Source organism: Lampetra fluviatilis, chromosome 73 (genome assembly GCF_964198595.1).
Source record: "Lampetra fluviatilis chromosome 73, kcLamFluv1.1, whole genome shotgun sequence".
Classification (NCBI taxonomy): Eukaryota; Metazoa; Chordata; class Hyperoartia; order Petromyzontiformes; family Petromyzontidae; genus Lampetra; species Lampetra fluviatilis.
In genome coordinates this window covers 2,570,315-2,591,892 of record NC_136347.1, presented here as the reverse complement: position 1 = coordinate 2,591,892, position 21,578 = coordinate 2,570,315, and the positions used below count along the sequence as shown (strand labels likewise).

The following is a 21,578-nucleotide window of genomic DNA, read 5'->3' as shown; positions in this document are numbered from 1 at the left end:
ACGATCATTAAGAAAAAATAAAAACTGGTGCTTTTCACAATGCCATACCAAAGAAGTAGAAGAATACAATGATTCTCGCTTTAACTTTTACTGATTATGTTTTGTGTAATTATGTCCGGTCTCAGGATTCAGATTTCGCCGCAGGATATAATTAAGATTATTATGCATGAACTTAGGAAGGAACCACTCAGACTCTTCTGCGTTAAGCAACTTTAATATCTAAAAACACTCTAGATGTCCTACTCATCGATCCGTACAATGAACCCTCAATGAATTTCGATTGAAAGCTTTCGTGACTGCAGGGATTCATCTTCTTGGTTCTTTCGGTAAAGTCACGTAGAAGGGAAATAATAAAATACAAAAAATTAAACATAATAAAATAATTCTCACGACGTTTCGGCCACAACGCAAGCAGCCATCCTGCTTGCGTTGTCGCCGAAACGTAACTTTACCGAAAGAACCAAGAAGATGAACCCTCAATGGTTACATTTGTTAAAACTGAACAATAGAACAATAGGCTAACTCTTCAAAGTAGCGCGACCGTACACAACGATAGTAAAAGTCCTTTAAAATGACAGTATTCATACGGAACCGTGCTAAAGAAACATGTGACAATGGCAAAAGCAGACATCAATGAATTCATTGGTAAGATGCAATTAAGAAATGTCCTGAAACAGTAGTGTACATGCGAGTGTGTATGTTTGGCAATCAGATGCGAATCAATTGGCTATCGGGACATCAATAAATTCTCGGGCGAGATTCTGTGATCAAAAGAAATATCTCCAGACAATAGCATTCATGTGAGTGTGTAGATTCGTAACATAGATGCTTATAATTGTTTAGTGCGTCATCAATGAATTAATTAGGTAAAGTTACACGATAAAAGAAAACGAATTACTAAAATACTTCTAAACGACCGTATTCATGCAACTCAAGAGACAGAACAATGTTTTTCACGATCAGCTAATAGTTAACACACCACCTTGGGATGGCAGCCATTTTCGCAACACAAAAAAAACTTCATGGAACAATCTTATTCGTACCGATATGCACATTGTGTGTGTGTGGCCAGTCCCCACGAGGTCCAAAATTATAGCGAACAGCAGAGGTCGCAATTTGTGAGAATTGTATTTTATTATGTTAAATTTTTATAATTTCCCTTCTACGTGACTTTACCGAAAGAACCAAGAAGATAAATCACGACGTTTCGATCGCAACACAACCGGTCGTCGTCAGGCACAAAAAAAAATCACGATGATCGAAACGTCGTGATTTTTAAAATATCTTTTTTCTAACTACGTGACTTTACCGAAAGAACCAAAAAGTATGAGACGACCTATTGTTGTATTTTCATCACGTGACAGTGAGATCCGACCTTTGACGTTATCGGACCATTTGCTCCGCATTTCATGAGGACGCATTCTGTTCGAATATTGCCATTTCGAGGTGTTGCCTATTGAAACTTAATTTGAAAAAAAAGGAGTGTTGCCTATTGGTTTGTTTTAACCACGTGATCGTGAAATTCGATGGTTCATGTTCTTCTAACCACTTCGTAAGCATTTATTTTATGAACCCATATGCCTGCACGAATACAATAATTTTTATATTAGCTGTTTGTTTTTCTTTTAATCGCATAATCTTGCAAATCTGTTCTTTGCTTTCGACCAATTTGATGAGGATCATTTACATGCACACGTATGCTGACATCGATACGGTTGTTGTGGGTTAGCCTGTAAGTATTATTTGATCACGTGATCGGGAGAGCCGATCGTTGATGCTTCTGACCATTTGATACGCAGATGTTTTTTTTGGAAACGCATTCCGTACGAATGTTGCTATTTTAGGGTCTGACTATTGTATATACAACTGTTGAGTCTATGGGTGGCAGTGTTGTGTCAATGCGTGGCAGTACTGAGTCTATGGGCGGTGGCGGTGTTGAGTCTATGGGTGGCAGTATTGAGTCTATGGGTGGCAGTGTTGAGTCTATGGGCAGTACTGAGTCTATGGGCGGTGTTGAGTCTGGGCAGTGCTGAGTCTATGGGCAGCGTTGAGTCTATGAACAGTGTTGAGTCTATGGGTGGCAGTGTTGAGTTTATGGTTGGCAGTGTTGAGTCTATGGGTGGCAGTGGTGAGTCTATGGGTGGCAGTGTTGAGTCTATGGGTGGTAGTGTTGGAGTCTATGGGTGGCAGTGTTGAGTCTATGGGGTAGTGCTGAGTCTATGGGAAGTGTTGCGTCTATTTACAGTGTTGAGTCTATGAGAAATGTAGAGTTTTGGGTAATGTTGAGTCTATGGTGTAGCGCTGAGTCTATGAGAAGTGTTGCGTCTATAGGCAGTGTTGAGTCTGGTTAGTGCTGCTCAGTGTACAGGGAAAGTTAATTCCATTGGAGGGCTGCAACGGGATTGGGCACAGGGAGATGGAGGCACAAAGAGAGTAGATTGGGAACGAAGAGGACGAGAGGAAGGGGCACGGAAGGAGCTGTGAGGTGAGGTTGGGCAAGGAGAGAGTGAAAGACTCGAGTCAGGTCTTCTTGGCTCTTTCGGTAAAGTCACGTAGAAGAGAGTGTGAGAGTGAGTGTGTGTGTGAGTCTGAGAGTGAATGTATGTGTGTGTGAGTCTGAGAGTGTGAGAGTGAGTGTGCGTGAGTCTGAGAGTCTGAGAGTGTGAGAGTGAGTGTGTGTGTCTGGGAGTGTGAGGGTGAGTGAGTGAGTGTGAGTCTGAGAGTGTGAGGGTGAGAGTGTGTGTGTGAGAGTATGAGATTGAGTGTATGTGTGTGTGAGAGTGAGTGTGTGTGTGAGTCTGAGAGTGTGAGAGTGAGTGTATGTGTCTGTGAGACTTAACCGAAATAACCAAGAAGATGAATCCCTGCAGTCACGAAAGCTTTAAATCGAAACTCGAGTCAGGTATTTAAGAGAATGACTTGCTCTTGCAGATGGGACTATCATCACCACCATCGTCTGTTGAGTTCGAACCCAGTTAAACAAAGTACACTCATAGTACACTCATGGTACCCACTCACGCTCAATAACGCACTCGCCCACCATCTGACTCCATCAATTACCCACTCACCCACAGTCTCACCATCTAACTGACCCGCTTGGTCACTCACCATCTCTCTCACCCACTCACTCACCATCTCACCCACTCAATCACTCACCATATAACTCACCCACCATCTCACTCACCCACTCAGTCACTCACCATCTCACTCACCCACCATCTCATTCATCTCACTCACCCACCGTCTCACTCACCCACCATCTCACTTCATCAAACACATTCCTGCGGAGGGAGCTGGTAGGAACGTTGGGTTGCTCGGGCAATGACCAGGGTCAACGGCGGCGTGGTGTATTCCACAAATATGCCCGACTGTGAGGATGGGCACAAGCCGGCGTGAGTAGGTTAAACGTTGAGTTTTATAAGGGCACCACGGGGTGACCAGCCCCTCCTCACCCAGCCCTACCCCTCCCACCCCCCACCCAGCCCCACCCTCCCTACCCAGCCCCTCCCCACCCTCCTCTCTCCACCCAGCCCCACCCCTCCCATTTTTGGATGCACGACGGACGGACACAATAATCCCCTGTGGGCTGGTGGAACCAGGTGGTTCCTACCAGAATGACCCACTCACTCGGTCACTATCTCACTCACCCGACTCAACCACCCACCCACCGATTCACTTCCCCGACTCATGCAATCGAGACCACCATCCCAAATCCCCTTGATTCATTTCCGCAGCTGCTTAGTTCAGACCAGACTCGAGCACTCGAAAACCCCGTTGACGATGCTGCGGTACGTACGGCACGGGCGTGACGGGTGTTAGGATGTGTCGACATACAATGCACAGAAACGCACCACCACCATCATCACCATCAATCATCACGGCCGGGTATTATGAGGGCGGTTAAGAAACATCGTGCCGTCACTTGATGAGTCACGCACGCGATGATACAGGTGTCTAGACCTGTAGCGGCAAAGGTCATTGACATGGTTTGCTGAGTCGCGTATGTAATAGTAGTAATACAATTTAGGCCGAGAGCTTTCGTACGGGCATGTACGAATGTAATTTGCACGCAACAGTCCGTTCTCTCCTGTAACACTGCGTGGTAGTTTTCACAACGCCAATCGCATATAACGCGACGGATGTTGTATTATAGAGACCACGTGCTCGTTATAACTCGGATGCCAATTGGATATAAGGCTACGGATGTTGTATAATAGGCAAGATGTGCTTGTTATAAGGTGAATGTCAATTGGATATAACGCGACAGACGTTGTATATCATAGGAAACATGTGCTTGTTATAACGCGGATGCGAATTGGATATAACGCGATCGAGTTGAACAGAATGTACATCGCAGCGCGAGTAGGAATACGCGCAATAGAGGTTTTTGGGTTAGATTACGTAAATATAAATGTGTGTTGTTAAACCCGCCACCACCCGGCACAACCAATTAGTAAGCGGGTTGTCACGTGAGCAAAACGTGTGCAATTCGTTACTAGTTCAGCACTAACCGGTTGTGTGTTGGAGAGTAAACTCAGTACAACATTCATAATCAACGTTTTTGTGTTTAGATCGCGTTATTTAGTACAACATTTACAATTCTAGTGTAGTGTATAGTGTAGTATGTAGTGTATAGTGTAGTGTGTAGTACAGTGTATAGTGTAGTGTATAGTGTAGTATACTAGTTCAGCACTAACTGGTTGTATGTTGGAGAGTAAACTCAGTACAACATTTACAATTCTAGTGTAGTGTATAGTGTAGTGTATAGTGTAGTGTATAATGTGGTGTATAGTGTAGTATACTAGTTCAGCACTAACTGGTTGTGTTGGAGAGTAAACTCAGTACAACATTTACAATTATAGTGTAGTGTATAGTGTAATATATAGTGTATTGTATAGTGTAGTGTATAGTGTAGTGTATTGTGTAGTATACTAGTTCAGCACGAACTGGTTGTGTGTTGGAGAGTAAACTCACTACAACATTTACACATTCTAGTGTAGTGTATAGTGTAGTGTATAGCGTAGTGTATAGTGTAGTCTATGTTCGAGAGTAAACTCAGTACAAAATTTACACATTCAAGTACCGTGACGTTTCGCCAGTAATCACAACAACAACAGTCACAACAGCAACAACCACAGCAACAGCATCAACCACACAACAGCCAGTAGCATCATCAGGTGACAGCCAGAGTTGTGGAGACATCCTCCCCCTCCTGTTTCGGTCTTAAATAGGCACGGGCCGGGATAAATGTGAATGTGACGAAATGAATCAGCGGTCGTACGTACGGCTGCCATGGCGTAGCATCATCACCATCATCATCGTCACCGCTACCACACGTGTGGAGTCATTGGGATGCTGCTGGATACTGCTTCTAGAGCAGGGGTTCTTCTTAACCTTGACTGAAGCCTTGCACCCAATCAACATCACTCAAACTCAGCCCACTGACTGGATGACAGCAGAGCCACAGCCAATCAACATCAATCAAACTCACATCTCGATGGGGGTCCTTTACACCCGGGTCAGATACAAACAAAATATTTTAGTTTTCAGTTATGGAAGCTTTGATGTGAGCAGAGCTCTGGCCTGGGCGTTAGCGTGTGTGGAGGAGGGGGCGGGGGGATAATTAAAGGGGCAAATGGCTCTTCTGCCGCTCGCTTTTCTCACCATCAGCGGGTTTTCAGCCCGCGGTGTGGTGTTCGCGTTGAAACATCATCCCCACGCTCCCGCTGCTGAGCAGTCGAAATGTCGCGCTAAGCGGGCGGAGGGAAGTTAATCCCCGCTCGCTTGAGCCGAGTCACAGGATAGCTTTGCTCAATTAACGGGATAAATTGCCCCTTCGGTGGCGAGGCGTGCGGGGGGAGATTATAAAGTCAGAGCCGACAAAGGGCCTCGGGACAGAGAGATAACGCGGTACAACGCAACCCCTGTGTGTACGTGATAGACGTTCTCGCTCGCTCGCTCTATCACTCACTCGGTCACTCGCTCGTTCACTCTATCACTCACTCACTCTATCACTCACTCTATCACTCACTCTACCACTCACTCACTCGCACACTCACTCACTAGCTCACTCACTAGCTCACTCACTAGCTCACTCACTCGCTCACTCACTCACTCACTAGCTCACTCACTAGCTCACTCTATCACTCACTCACTCTATCACTCACTCTATCACTCACTCTACTACTCACTCACTCGCACACTCACTCACTAGCTCACTCACTCACTAGCTCACTCACTCACTAGCTCACTCACTCACTAGCTCACTCTATCACTCACTCTACCACTCACTAGCTCACTCTATCACTCACTCTATCACTCACTCACTCTATCACTCACTCACTCTATCACTCACTCGCTCACTCACTGACTCACAAGCTCACTAACTCACTAGCTCACTCACTAGCTCACTCACTCACTAGCTCACTCTATCACTCACTCTATCACTCACTCTATCACTCGCTCACTCTATCACTCACTCACTCTATCACTCACTCTATCACTCACTCTACCACTCACTCACTCGCACACTCACTCACTAGCTCACTCACTAGCTCACTCACTAGCTCACTCACTCGCTCACTCACTCACTCACTAGCTCACTCACTAGCTCACTCTATCACTCACTCACTCTATCACTCACTCTATCACTCACTCTACTACTCACTCACTCGCACACTCACTCACTAGCTCACTCACTCACTAGCTCACTCACTCACTAGCTCACTCTATCACTCACTAGCTCACTCTATCACTCACTCTACCACTCAATAGCTCACTCTATCACTCACTCTATCACTCACTCACTCTATCACTCACTCACTCTATCACTCACTCGCTCACTCACTGACTCACAAGCTCACTAACTCACTAGCTCACTCACTAGCTCACTCACTAGCTCACTCACTAGCTCACTCACTAGGTCACTCTATCACTCTATCACTCGCTCACTCACTCACTCGCTCACTCACGCACTAGCTCACTCACTCACTAGCTCACTCACTCACCAACTCACTCACTCACTGACTAGCTCACTCTATCACTCACTCACTAGCTCACTCTATCACTCACTATATCACTCACTCTATCACTCACTCTATCACTCACTCTATCACTCACTCTATCACTCACTCGCTAGCTCACTCGCTCGCTCACTCACTCGCTCGCTCGCTCGCTCGCTCACTCACTCACTCACTAGCTCACTCACTGGCTCACTCACTCGCTCGCTCGCTCGCTCACTCACTCACTAGCTCACTCACTAGCTCACTCACTCTATCACTCACTAGCTCACTCACTCACTAGCTCACTCACTCACTAGCTCACTCACTCACTAGCTCACTCACTCACTAGCTCACTCACTCACTAGCTTACTCACTCACTAGCTGAGATTAATCCGCACCCCCAGCCCCTCCGCTGTACCTCCCCGGGTCTGCGCGGTCTCCCCCCGTTCCTGATGCGGGCCGCAGAATCTTCGCAACCAGCTCCGGTGTATCCCCGGGTTGTAGCTGCTGTTGTTGCTGAGTTGTTGTTGAGTTGTAGTTGTTGAGTTGTAGTTGTGTAGTAACCAACACCATCATCGCCATCACCACCACCACCACAACCATTATCATCATTACCACCACCACCACCACCATCATCACCATCACTACAACCACAACCATTATCATCACAACCACCATAACCATCATCACCACCATCATCACCATCACCACCACCATCACCACCATCATCACCATCACTACCACCACAACCATCATCACCATCACACCCACCACCACCACAACCATCACACCCACCACCACCATCACGACCTCAGCACTGTCAGGGCCTCAGTGCAGCTTCTGCCACCGCCGTCTCTCCCAGCGTCTCTCCCCCACTCATGAACCCGAGACTCCTCCGGCCATCGTCACCACCACCATGGTCTATCCACTGCTGGATGGAGATCAACGTGGTGATGATTATGACGTCTCTATCCTGCGTGTGCGCTCTAATCCACGTGGTGGTGGGTGGTTGGTGGTGGTGGGTGGGTGGTGGTGGGTGGTGATAGTGGATAGTGATGGGTGGTGGGTGGGTGGTGGTGATGGGTTGTTGGTGGTGGTGGGGGGTGGTGTTTGAGTGAGTGAGTGGTTGTGTAGTTGTGGTGGTGGTCGTGGTTGGTGGTGGTTGGTGATGTTTGTGTGAGTGAGTGGTTGTGTAGTTGTGGTGGTGGTTGTTGGTGGTTGTGTGAGTGAGTGGTTGTGTAGTTGTGGTTAGCGCTGCGCTACGATCCCGGCCACCCGAATTCTGTGCCTCCTCCCCTAGGTCGACTCAGCATCAAATGAGTACCTGGTGCGGTGTGTAAACATCGCCACAAGAGAGACAAAGGCGGCCGGGCGTGCATGATGCTGGTCACCCACCCCCTCGTGTGCCACGGTGCCGGCATTCATACGCGCTGCTGCTACTCGCCATGTCTCACAGCACTTGCCTCTACAGTCTGTTAAGGCTACCTGGGGAATATTTGTCTTTATCAGGACTGGGTGAGATGGCTCACTGGAAGGTGGCTGCGCTCTCTCTCCACTGCTGGCTGGCGGGGCTCTGTTGCAGGCAAGTCGCCACACGCCCCGTGCCATCATCATCACCATCATCATAACCTTCATTATCACCATCGTCATCACCATCATCACCCTCACAACCGTCATCATCATAACCATCATCATCACCATCATCAAAACCATCATTACCATTATCATCATCACAACCATCACCCTCATAACCATCATCATCATTACCATCACCCTCATAACCATCATCATTACCATCAATATCACCATCATCATCATAATCACCATTATCATCATGACCATCATCACCATCATCATCATGATCGCCATTATCATCTGGGTTGGTGAGTCAGTGATCAACTGGATTTGCGAAACCCAGCAGCAGCCTTCGCTGCTGAGAAAATGGCAGCGCCTCTATAAATATGTAATAAAGGTCGTGGAAGCGACTTCTGGAATGAGGGTCTTTATTTGTCTTTCGTTCACAACACTCCTCATATAAATTCTACTCCTGTCTTACTCCTTCACGCTGATAACAGACAGCGTGATAGGGAGAGAGACTCGTGCTGCCACGTGGCAGGCTTGGACCCCCGCTCCAGCGTGGCCTCACCCTTCGTTCGTTCCAGATCTGACCACGTGTTGTCTGTCTCCACCCCTTTTAATACCCGGGTCACGTGGTACCTTTCCACCAGTCCTGGTTAACCTCCATGGAATCTTCCAGACTCCATCGTACGATCCCAGGACCGCGCCCCTGACTCGTCCCCCCATTGGCTGTGGCTAAAGCCAGCAGATCCAATCATCTACTTGCAGATGTCACCTTCCCATTACGTCAGGGCCACGCCCCTAGACTTCTCCCCATTGGCTATGGGCCAGGACCGGTAGAGCCAATCATCGTAACGAGGTGTGATCAATCAACCACCCGGATATACCCTCACATTACAAATATATTAACATATGAACCAGAGGTGCGCTCACTCACTCCACTGGCTCGTGATTCCTCTTTAATTCATCGATCGCAGCTCGGTGGCTGATGAAGTCAACAATTCCAGCAGCAGAAGCAACAGCAGCAACCTGTCGCCATCGGAGCTACTGGAGAGTCTGATCGGCAAGACGTCTCGATATGACTACCGAGTACGGCCCAACTTCGGCGGTGAGTCCGTTCGGAATCTCCATTGTCACCATCACCGACATCACCACTTCAACCACCGCTCGCACCATCACTGCCATTACCGACACCACCACTAAGACCCTCACCACCACCTCAATCGCCACCATCGCCGCTGTCACCACAACCACCACCACTGCCATCACTATCTCAACCGCCACTATCACCACCACCTCAACCATCACCGTTATCACTTCAAAATCACCATCGAAACGATCACGGTGACGTCAAAATGGCCAGGCTATGTGCACGTTGAGGCCACGTGAAGTGTCGAACGCCCGCAGGCAGGAGGTTACGGGACAGACCCAGGTGCCACGGGTCGACTGACTGAGATGACTGGCTGATGCACCACCTGTGCCCCCTACTGTGCCAACTTTCTGTGCTTTAGCCACGCGGTGCTCCGCTCGTTGTTGTGAGCGTCGCTCCTCTGTCCTCAATTGTTGCTGGAGCGCGACTGCCTCCAACTGCCCAGTAGCAGCGCCCTTCACGAGCCTCCTCCACAGAGGCCGATCTGGACACCACTGGTACCAGTCATCGGCAAGTGCACTCAGCTCCACATCCTCTTGTACCACATCGCTCCATCTCTTCAATATCCAGCCGAACAAAAGCTGTTTAGGCATGTGGTGGCTGGCCATGCGGGCTACATGACCAGCTAACGCAGCCTTGCCTGCTGGAGGAGCTCACCGATGGGATTTTGCCAAGATCTTTTAAGGATTTGTGAGCTCCTCACACAATCCAACCTGGTTAAACCCAGGATGGATCGTAGGCAGGCCAGCCTAAATGTTTATAACCGGCGAAGATGTTCCATTAGGCGTGTTCACACAGTGTTACACAGCCGATGAAAAGATAATGCTGCTTGACTGATTCGGAGTGAGACCTCTGCTGTCAAACTGGAGCCGATCATGAGTACACTGCCCAGGTGTGGGAAACTCTCCACTATCTCCACAACTGCCCCTTCAATTGGGAGTTGTGGGGGTGGAGTGTTTTGTGGCACGAAATACCTAGGCAGGTGCTTAGATTTGGTGGGGCTGATGGTAAGGCCCCACCTCTTAGTGACACTCTTTAGGTTCAGCAGCAGCACCTCCAACTCATCCTCTGAGTGAGCAGCAATCACCAGATCATCGCCATACGTAACATGGTTGACCAATACGGAGCCATCCCTTGACTGCACTCGGGCATCGATCAGCCTCCCATTGTACCTGTACCAGATGAAAATGCCTCCGGTATGAACTACGTGGTCTAAACAGATGTTAAATAGAGGACATCCGTATCGCACCCCAAAGTGAACAGGGGTGATCGTCTCTGTGGGGTGGCCTTAAATAGACAGAGGGGGGGCGGAGGCAGAGAGAGGGAGGGGGGTTAGAGAAAAAATTAGCATATCAATGAGTGGTCAACAGACGTGGTGCTGCAAGTACGATGGCACGGCAAGCAAGCCTGAAAATCAGGAGAAGGACACTAAAATTAAATAACCTAGTAAAATATCGAAATGTAATGTAATACAACACAGAGTAATAACTCTGTAAGCATCTCATCAGCGTGCCTGGCAAGGCGATGTTGAATAATCCTTGCCACGATCTTTCCTTGCATACTGAGGAGGGAGATGCCCCTGTAGTTGTTAAAGTCTATGCGGTCTCCCTTCTTAAAAAGGGGGACCACAAGGGCATCCTTCCAATCCTTCGGAAACCTGTCCAGTGATCCAGACTGTTATTATGATGTCATGTAGGGCAGTCTGCACACAAACGCCAACCTCCCTCAGCATTTCACTTGGGAGATAATCTCTGCCCGGTGCTTTTTTGGTCTCGGACTCTGGATCATCTACTGTACTTCCACTTCAGCCAGCCACTAAAGTGACTTCTTCCAATATTTGAGTCACTGCAGCCTCAGCAGAGTCATCCCCACTTTGCTCCATGATGTTTTCCAGGCTGAGGAATCCCCCATCCCCCAAGACCTCACAGAAACGCTCAGCAAATCTGCAAACCTGTTCCTGGGGGTCGGAGATCAGATCACCTTTCTTTCCCGTAATGATGGTGATATGTGTGGCACTACAAGTTACTTTTTTTATGTAGTTAAAGAGTGATTTGTGATCGCGGGCTACTGAGGCAGACTCCATCTCCTCAGCAACCCGCGACCACCACCCATCCTTGCAGTGCCTCGCGGCTCTCCGAACCTCTGAGCGAAGGCTGTGGTAAGCATCCTCATTCTCTGACGTAGGATTCTGTAGACGTGAGAGTGGGCCTGTCACATTTTCTCAGCCAGCCTGAACACCTCCTCTGTCAGCCAGGGTCTCTGATGAGGTCTGGACCGTGTACCCAAAGCAGCCATTGCAGCTGCATGAGTCACAGTCCTAAACCTCGCCCATTTCCCCTCGGCATCAGAGGAGTTAGGGACGATGCCAACCCCAGCCGCAAGCGATGATGAAATTCTCGCTTGCAACTTTCATCAGCTCGCTGAGACCAGGCCACTGTGGGTTTAAATTGGGTCCTAGATGTACACCCACCACGAGAGTGGAATAATGGCAGGCACATCTTACAGATGACGAGTCAATGGTTAGTGGGCAGATCGGCTCCAAGGTAGGTCCTGGTTGCAAAGAAATGGGCCCACATCTGGTGTTTCGTCACTATATAGTCCTTGAGATGTTATTGCGTGGACCCGGCATGCATCCATGATGTTTTGTAGATGCACCGATGCTGGTGCATCCACAAAAGTGGTAGTTGTGGTTGTAGTAGTAGTGGTTGTAGCTGTTATAGTAGTCATAGTTGTGGTAGTTGTGGTTGTGGTAGTAGTGGTTATAGTCATGCTAGTTGTGCTTGTAGTGGTTGTAGTAGGGCTAGTTGTGGTTGTAGTAGTGGTTGTAGTAATAATTGTAGTTTTTGTAGTTGTTGTTGTAGTAGTGATTGTAGTAGTGGTTGTGGTTGTAGTAACGCTGCGTGCCGCGCTGTGTCTGCATGCAGGGGCTCCGACAGTGATTAACTGCAGCATCTTCATCGAAAACTTCGGATCCATATCAGAAACAACCATGGTGAGGGTTGAGCCGTGAGGGTGAGTGGTGAGGATGAGTGGTGAGGGTGAGTGGTAAGGGTGAGGGTAAGCGGTGAAGGTTGAACGGTGAGGGTGAGTGGTGAAGGTGAGTGGCTTCTACATCTACAGAACGTGAAGAACCAGTGGCTTCTATATCTACAGAACATGAAGAACCAGTGGCATCTATACTCTTAGTTATTTCGGTAAAGTCACGTAGGTAAAAAATGAAATTAAAATTAATAAAAAATAATTCTAGATTTGAAGCTTTCGTGACTGCAATGATTCATATTCTCAGGTTTTTTTCGGTAAAGATTAGCTGCAGCTAATCTGGCTGTGACGGTCCCACCTGATGACGGAGACTTGTGTTGCCTCCGAAACGTCGTGAATTTTATTTTTATTTTTGTTTTGTTTTATTTTACTTTCATTACTTTTAATGTTTTACCTACGTGACTTTACCGAAAAAACCTGAGAATAATAAAAAATAAAATACTAAAATCACGACGTTTCGGAGGCAACACGAGTCTCTGTCATCAGGTGGGACCGTCACAGCCAGATTTGCTGCATCACTTGATGACGGAGACTTGTGTTGCCTCCGAAACGTCGTGATTTTAGTATTTTATTTTTTATTAATTTTAATTTCATTTTTTACCTACATGACTTTACCGAAAGAACTAAGAGTATGAATCCTTGCAGTCACGAAAGCTTCAAATCTAGAATCAGTGGCATCTACATCTGCAGAACATGAAGAACCAGTGGCATCTACATGAGATTCTTCAACTTTTAATGCCATCCCCCGTGTTTAGTGTACATGCCGTACAACACGTTTGAACTCGACAGGAGTAAAGTTGGACTTACGAACAAATCGAATTACGAACAAACCTCTGGAACCTAACTCATTTGTAAGTATTGTAGTGTAGTAGTATATGATGTAGTGTAGTATATAGTAGTGTAGTTTATAATGTAGTGTAGTTGTATATTGTAGTGGAGTATATAATGTAGTGTAGTAGTATATAGTAGTGTAGTATATAATATTGTGTAGTAGTATATAGTAGTGTAGTATATAATGTTGTGTAGTCGTATATACTGTAGCAAAGTAGTGTATAATGTATATTAATATTGCACATGCCATACAACAAATTTGGAATCGACAAGAGCAAAGTTGGAGCAAATCGACTTAAGAACAGACCTCTAAAACGTACCAACCTCTCCTCCCGCCAGGACTACAAAGTGTCCATCTTCATGCGGCAGATCTGGAACGACCCGCGGCTGAGCTACACGGGGTCCAGGCGGAGCCTCGCGCTCGACAGCTCCATCATCGGCTCCATCTGGAGGCCCGACCTCTTCTTCTCCAACGAGATGAGCGGCAGCTTCCACTCCGTCACCACGGACAACCGCCGCATCACCGTCTACAGCAACGGGGATATCTTCTACTCGCTGCGGTGGTGGCCCACACGAGACGACCACGAAGATTCCCTCTCCACTCCCCTGTAGCCTCTCAATAGACTGTTGGGGGGGGCAAGTGCTGTTCGAAGGAAGGAGTAGCAGTAGGGCCTATGAAGGTAGACACAGACAAAGATCCCCCGTGTAGCCTGTTAACAGACTTTCGGGGCAAGTGCTGTAAGTAGCATCAGCGTCTATGAAGGTAGATACAGACAAAGATCCCCCGTGTAGCCTCTAATAGACAGGTCGGGGCAAGTGCTGTTAGTCGCGAGTAGCAGCACCTATGAAGGTCGGCACCGTGGCACACAGGAGGGGTGGGTGGCCAGCAGTATGCCCGGTCGCCTTTGGCTTCCCAATGGGCGATGTTCACTATTACACACCGCTACACCAGGTACTCATTTGAGGCTCAGTCGACCTAGGGGAGGCCCAGGACCGGTTCAGATAATCGCCACATTGGTGTTGGTGGTGGCCGTGAGCGGGAATCGAACTCGGGTCTCCGGGTTCGTAGCGCAGCGTAGTGCTAACCACTACACTTCCACGTGGCACTCTCACACACACAGAAAGACAAAGATCCCCCGTATACTCTTTGGTTCTTTCGGTAAATTCACGTAGGTAGAAAAATAAAGTAAAATAAAAAATCACATATCACGACGTTTCGATCGCAACACAAGCGGTCGTCCTCAGGCAGAAAAATTAATCCAGCAGTGGAACTGCTGAACCAGGAAGAACAGAGCGAGAGAGCTGTTACAACAAGACGTTATATATGTGGTGAAGGGTAAGCAAGCGGGGTCTGAGCTGGAAAGGAATTCCATCCCCGCACGCAAGCACGTCAGTTGTGTTAATGGAGGAGATTAGGGAGAGAGAGATTAGCGAGCACCTATGCACACACCCACATAAAAAACAACAACCGCCATTCACCACTAAGTGGCAGTGACATCACCATGGCACTTGTGCCAGGCGATGTGCACCTTGAGGCCACCTGAACTGTCGAACGCCCGCTGGCAGGAGGTCACGGGGCAAACCCAAGTGCCACGGGTCGACTGACTGAGATGAGTGGCCGATGCACCACCCCTACTGTGCCAACTTCCTTTGTTTAAGCCGCCCGGCGCTCCGCTCGTTGTTGTGAGTGGCCCACCTTTGCCCTCCGCTATTGTTGCTGGAACGCGACTGCCTCCAACTACCCAGTCGCCTCACCACTGCCCCACAAACTCCACACTGCCCACAGACTCAACACTGCCCACAGACTCAACACTACACCACAGACTCAACATTGCACCACAGACTCAACACTGCCCACAGACTCAACACTGCACCACAGACTCAACACTGCCCCACAGACTCAACACTGCACCACAAACTCAACACTGCACCACAAACTCAACACTGCCCCACAGACTCAACACTGCCCCACAGACTCAACACTGCACCACAAACTCAATACTACCCCACAGACTCACCACTGCCCCACAAACTCCACACTGCCCCACAGACTTAACACTGCCCCACAAACTCAACACTGCCCCGCAGACTTAACACTGCACCACAAACTCAACACTGCCCCACAGACTCAACACTGCCCACAGGTCCCTTGGGAGATCAACACCAGTGGCCATCAGGAGGTCCTCGTTGTGGCACGCATCCGCACCCCTATCTCCATTGCTCGTAGCCAACCAGTGCGGCCGTCACCGCAATACCCCGGAAGCCGTTGGGTTGTGGCAGTGCCCGCCCCCGGAGTTGGGGTGGCAGCCTCGGCCTCGTCCCCCGCTTATTGGCCACCGCAGCTCCGGTGGTGAACGCTGCGGGTGTGGGGCAGCGTTGTCGCAAGTTGAATTTGGTGCAATGATATCTCTGTTATTGTCGGTTGTCCTCTGACCCACGTGTGTTGCTGCTGCTCATGCTTCTCGTGCTGCTGCTGCTGCAGGCTGTCCCTGACTCTCTCCTGCCATATGGACCTCCACAACTTCCCCATGGACACCCAGGTCTGCCTCATCTACCTGGAGAGCTGTGAGTGCTGCCGGAATGAGGCCATCGATGCTTAGATTATTTGCATTGTGTGTGAGTGTGCAGGAACGTGTTCTCATATAGGCCACAGTAGTAGGCACTGTGCATAGGACCTTCCTACTCACCCAGTCACCCAGCCACCTACTTACTCACCCACCCACTCACCCACCCACTCACACAGCCACCCATCCACTCATTTACCCACTCACCCACCCACCCACCAGGGCCGTGATATCCAATCGGCCACGGTAAGCACTGTGCCTAGGGCCTACGATAATTAAAGGGCCCACAAAACACGTGTGACCAAGATATCTTCTTGAATCAATACATTAAGATGGCTGCTCGTTGCAACGCGAATCACTGAACGGCAGGCGATTTTGACGGCTTTATGACCCCCTCTGCCCCCCCCTGCCCCCCCTGCCCCCCCCCTCTTTCACCCCCTGCCCCCGAACCCACCCTCTCCACCACCGCCGATGGTCTAGACGGCTACACACTCCGGGACCTGCTGTTCCAGTGGCTTCCCGGGGACGCTGTGACTTTCGCCGACGGGCTCAGCCTGCCCCAGTTCCAGCTGATGAGGACTGCCGAGTTGGGCGACTGCACCAAGACATACGTCACGGGTAAGGTGGCGGGGGTGTGGGTGGCTGGGTGGGTGGCTGGGTGGGTAGTTGGGTGGGTCGGGAATTTATAACAAAATATACAGAGATTCCCCACCCGTATCGCCTGTAACGGACTGTAGTGGCAAGTGCTGTTAGCGAGCACCTATGAAGGCCAGAACGGCACACGAGGGGGTGGGTGGCCAGCACCATGCGCGGCCGCCTTTGTCTCCCCAGTGGCAATGTTTTTACGCACCGCACCAGGTACTCATTTGAGGCCGAGTCGACATAGGGGAGGACCAGGACCGGATCAGATAATTATCGTCACTGGTGTTGGCCGTGAGCGGGACTCAAACTCGGGTCACACGGTTCATCGCGCAGCGTAGCGCTAACCACTACACCCACCACTCCCCACCACCACCAGCAGCAGCAGCAATTCCCAACCACCCGCTTCGTGTGCCCCAGTGCCGGTAGCCTTCATAGGTGTCCGCTAACAGCACTTGCCAGGCAGTCTGTTCAGGCTGTATGGGGGATCTTTGTCTTTGGACGGGTGGTTGCGGGGGGGGGGGAGTGTGTACCCAGCTGGGGTGGTTCGGAGTGCCACGGCTCTTCACAATGACGACTAAAGTCCCTCTCGGAGCAGAAACATGATCATATATTGAATGGTGTTCATGTTTTGATTTAAAGCTTTCGTGACTGCAAGGATACATATTCTTGGTTCTTTCAGTAAAGTCACGTAGAAGAGAAATAATACAATAATAACAATATAAAACAATAAAAATGCTCACGATGTTTCGACTGCAACACAAGCAATCATCATCAGGTGTGAAATCCACAGCAAGAAAATTTGAAAAAAGTGGCGGTTTTTCCTAACGTCAGAACCACGGACAGCGATTTGGCAGTTGGTCAGATGGACGAGTCCCCCCTCTTTCCCCGAACACAGATGGACTCGTCCATGTGGCCAACTGCCAAACCGCTGTCCGCGGTGCTGACGTTAGAAAAAACCGCCACTTTTTTCTAATTTTCTTGCTGTGGATTTCACACCTGATGACGATCGCTTGTTTTGCAGCCGAAACGTCGTGGAAATGTTTATTGTTTTATATGTTTATTATTTTATTATTTCCCTTCTACGTGACTTTACAGAAAGAACCAAGAATATGGTGTTCATGTGTTTGTGTGCCGCTTTAAACTTTCTTCTCGAAGACGATTGCCTTCCGCTCCAATTGCCACCGCGCGTCATCGCTGCCCCTTAATTTTCTATCGTTTCCCCCTCTTGCTATTTCTGTTGAGCCCCTGGGTCACACTCAGGCAGGGGACTCTCATCCCACCCTCTTGATTTTCCCACCGAGGCAACGCAAATGCCCGCTTGGAGCATAGCCACGAGCCGGGCGGGGATGGCAACTGTCCCAGACAACGTGATGTAGTAGCCGCCTCAAGGGCCTGCGGAATCCCTGCGTCTGAATGCCTCTCTCTCTCTCTCTGTCTCCTCTCTGTCTGCCTCTCCGTCTCTCTTCCAGGTAGCTTCACCTGCATAGACGCCAAGTTTGTGTTGCACAGAGAGATGGGCTTCTACCTCATCCAGCTCTACATCCCCAGCATCCTCATCGTCATCATCTCCTGGGTCTCCTTCTGGATCAACATGAACGTGGCCCAGGCTCGCGTGGGTCTGGGCATCACCACAGTGCTCACCATGACCACGCAGAGCACGGGGTCACGATCCTCCATGCCCAAGGTGATGGCGGGGCACCTGTGATGCACCACAGCAGCTTTGGATTGGCTTTGGGATAGATATGGTGGGGGGGGGGGGGGGTAAATGGGTGAGTAGAACGGGCTGGGGTGGATGGGTGGGTGGATGAGTGGATGGGTGGGTGGGTGAGTGGGTGGGTGGATGGGTGGGTGAGTGGGTGAGTCCGTGGGTGAGTCGGTGAGCGACCGAGTGGATGAGTGGCATTGGCAAAAGAAAAGATGAGCTGATGGGTGAGTGAGTGGGTGAGTGAGTGGGTAAGTGGCATGGGCTAAAGAAGGGATGGAGCTGATGCGGTACATGAGGATGTGGAGCTGAGTGAACTTGCCGATGACTGGTACCAGCGGTGTCAAGATCGGCCTCTGTGGAGGAGGCTCGTGAAGGACGCTATTGGATCGTTGGAGGCAGTTGCCACCCAGCAACAACGGAGGGTAGAGGAGCGATACTCACAACAATGAGCGGAGTGCCGGACGGCTAAATCACAGCATGTTGGCACAGTAGGGGAGCACAGGTGGTGCATCGACCAGTCATCTCAGTCAGCCAACCCATGGCACCTGGGTCTGTCCCTAGACCTCCTGCCAGCGGGCGTTCGACACTTCACGTGGCCTTAAAGTGCACATAGCCTGGCACAAGCATCGTGGTGACGTCACCGCCACTCAGTGGCGAATGGCGGTTGTTGTTCTTGTCTGTCTGTGTGTCTTTGTCTTTGTGTCTGTTTGTGTGTGTGTGTGGTGTGTGTCTATGTGTGTGTGGTGTGTGTTTGTGTGTGTGTGTGTGGTGTGTGCATGCTGGGTGTCTCCCAGCTCTCCTACATCAACGCGATGGACGTGTGGATGACGGCGTGCCTCTTCTTCGTGTTCGGCGCGCTGCTCGAGTACATCATGGTCGTCATGACGGCCATGCGGGCCAGGAGCCTCGCTAAGACAACGCTCACCACCTACCATGTAAGACTCTCACCCACAGCCAGCCCCAACGGGTGATGGGAGAGGTAGGGGGAAGCGTGGGGGGGGGCTAGGTTTTTTATGATCTCCCCCTGTTCTACAGAGTGAGTGGAGTTTGTATGATCTCCCCCTGTTCTACAGAGTGAATGGAGTTTGTATGATCTCCCCCTGTTCTACAGAGTGAGTGGAGTTTGTATATTCTCCCCTCTTTACTACAGACTGAGTGGAGCCTGAGCACGCCCAAAGGGGGCAAGCCTTGACACGCCCGGAGGCATGTCTCTGGGCACTCTGCTCACTAAGTGGATGACAGCAGAGCCATAGCCAATCAACATCAAACTCTGCCCACTAAGTGGATGACTGCAGGGCCATGCCAATCAACATTGATCAAACTCCACCACCCACTGTCGTAAAGATATGGCAACTACTGTAATGTAGAGGCGATCACGTTTGATTTCTGATTAACCCCAGCAGCAACATATGTGTTCAGTTTAAAGTACTGTGTGACTTGTAATAACACATTTCCTAGAATAACAATGTATAACTGTTTTTAGATTATTAATTTGGGCTTAAGGGAAAAATCCACGCATTATTAATATACGTGAAAACCTCAGGTTCGCGTGGCTAATCTGCAAATGGGATAAACCGCACACGCTGATAATCGAGAGTCTCTTTAACAAGTAATAGGAGGCTTTCACGACCAATATTATCCATAAGGGAGGTTTTTGGGTGAGATCACATAAATATAAATGTGTCGTTAAAGCCGACACCACTCGACACAGCCAATTATTAAATTTGTCACGTCAACAAAACATGCCAATTCGTTACCAGTTCAGCACTCACCAGTTGTGTGCTGGAGAGTAAACCCACTACAACATTTAAACATTTGAGTATCTCGACGTTTCGCCAGTAATTATAACAACCAGCACCATCATGATACTTGAATCGTCAATGTTATAGTGGGTTTACTCTCCAACACACAAACATTAAGTGCTGTACTAGTAACTAATTGTCGCAAACCTCACAAATTGGCGTGTCGGATGGTAGTGGTGGGTTTAACAACACATTTATAAGGGAAGTAATAAAATAATAAAAATAAAACATAATAAAACAATTCTCACGACGTTTCGGCCACAACGCAAGCAGCCGTCCTCAGGTGAAAACCAGGTCTGTCGAGGCGACAGCGTCTGAATGAAACAGCACACGTGCTTTGAGCATATATATAAGCTGGGTTGGAAGGGGGGGAAAAGAGCGCCTTGACAAAAGAATATTCATATTCTTTTGTCATTCAGACGCTGTCGCCTCGACAGACCTGGTTTTCACCTGAGGACGGCTGCTTGCGTTGTGGCCGAAACGTCGTGAGAATTGTTTTATTATGTTTTATTTTATTATTTTATTACTTCCCTTCTACGTGACTTTACCGAAAGAACCAAGAAGATGAATCCATGCAGTCACGAAAGTTTTACATCGAAATTTAACACATTTATATTTACGCAATTTAGCCCAACAAAATTATCTTGTGTATCGAGAGTCATTCCGTCGATTAAGTAGGATTAATGTGAGCGTCACCTTCCATTACGTGACCCCCCCCCCCCGCCCGCCTGCCCTTAGGTCAATGCAGATGAAGGATGCGCCAAGTGGATGGTGCGGGCGCAGGGGATCGACAACGCCTCTAGATTCGTTTTCCCCATCAGCTTCGCCGTCTTCAACGTCGCCTATTGGCTCCTCTGCCTCCAGTCGACGGGGAGATAGCGAGGGGTGGTGCACGCAGGGAATCAATGCAGGGATTCCTATACTTACGAACAAGTTAGATTCCATAGGTCTGTGTTCGTAAGTCTATTTGTTCGTAAGTCCAAATGTACTTCTGTCAGATTCAAAACATGTTGTACGGCAATGTAAAGTACTATTACACATTATACAATACTATACTACATTATATACCTCTACACTTCAGTACAGGGACTCCTCGACTTACCAACGAGTTAGGTTCAATAGGTCTGTTTTCGTAAGTCTATTTGTTCTTAAGTCTATCTTTACTTCTGTCGATTCCAAACATGTTGTAAGGCGTGTACACTAAACACAGGGAATGGTTTGAAAAGTTGTAGATGCCACTGGTTCATCTTGTTCTGCAAATGTAGA

The 21,578-nt window shown here is 49.0% G+C and overlaps 1 protein-coding gene across 1 annotated transcript; it reads left to right on the top strand.

Moving 5' to 3' along the window:
• Window positions 1-8,521: 8,521 nt before the first annotated feature.
• On the top strand, window positions 8,522-21,191 carry LOC144953272 (glycine receptor subunit alpha-3-like). Its single transcript, XM_078883843.1, has 9 exons — window positions 8,522-8,583; window positions 9,557-9,687; window positions 12,654-12,721; window positions 13,939-14,159; window positions 16,082-16,164; window positions 16,644-16,781; window positions 18,275-18,489; window positions 19,305-19,445; window positions 21,051-21,191. Exons 1-9 carry the CDS (start codon window positions 8,522-8,524, stop codon window positions 21,189-21,191), a joined length of 1,200 nt encoding a protein of 399 aa, XP_078739969.1.
• Window positions 21,192-21,578: the final 387 nt, after the last annotated feature.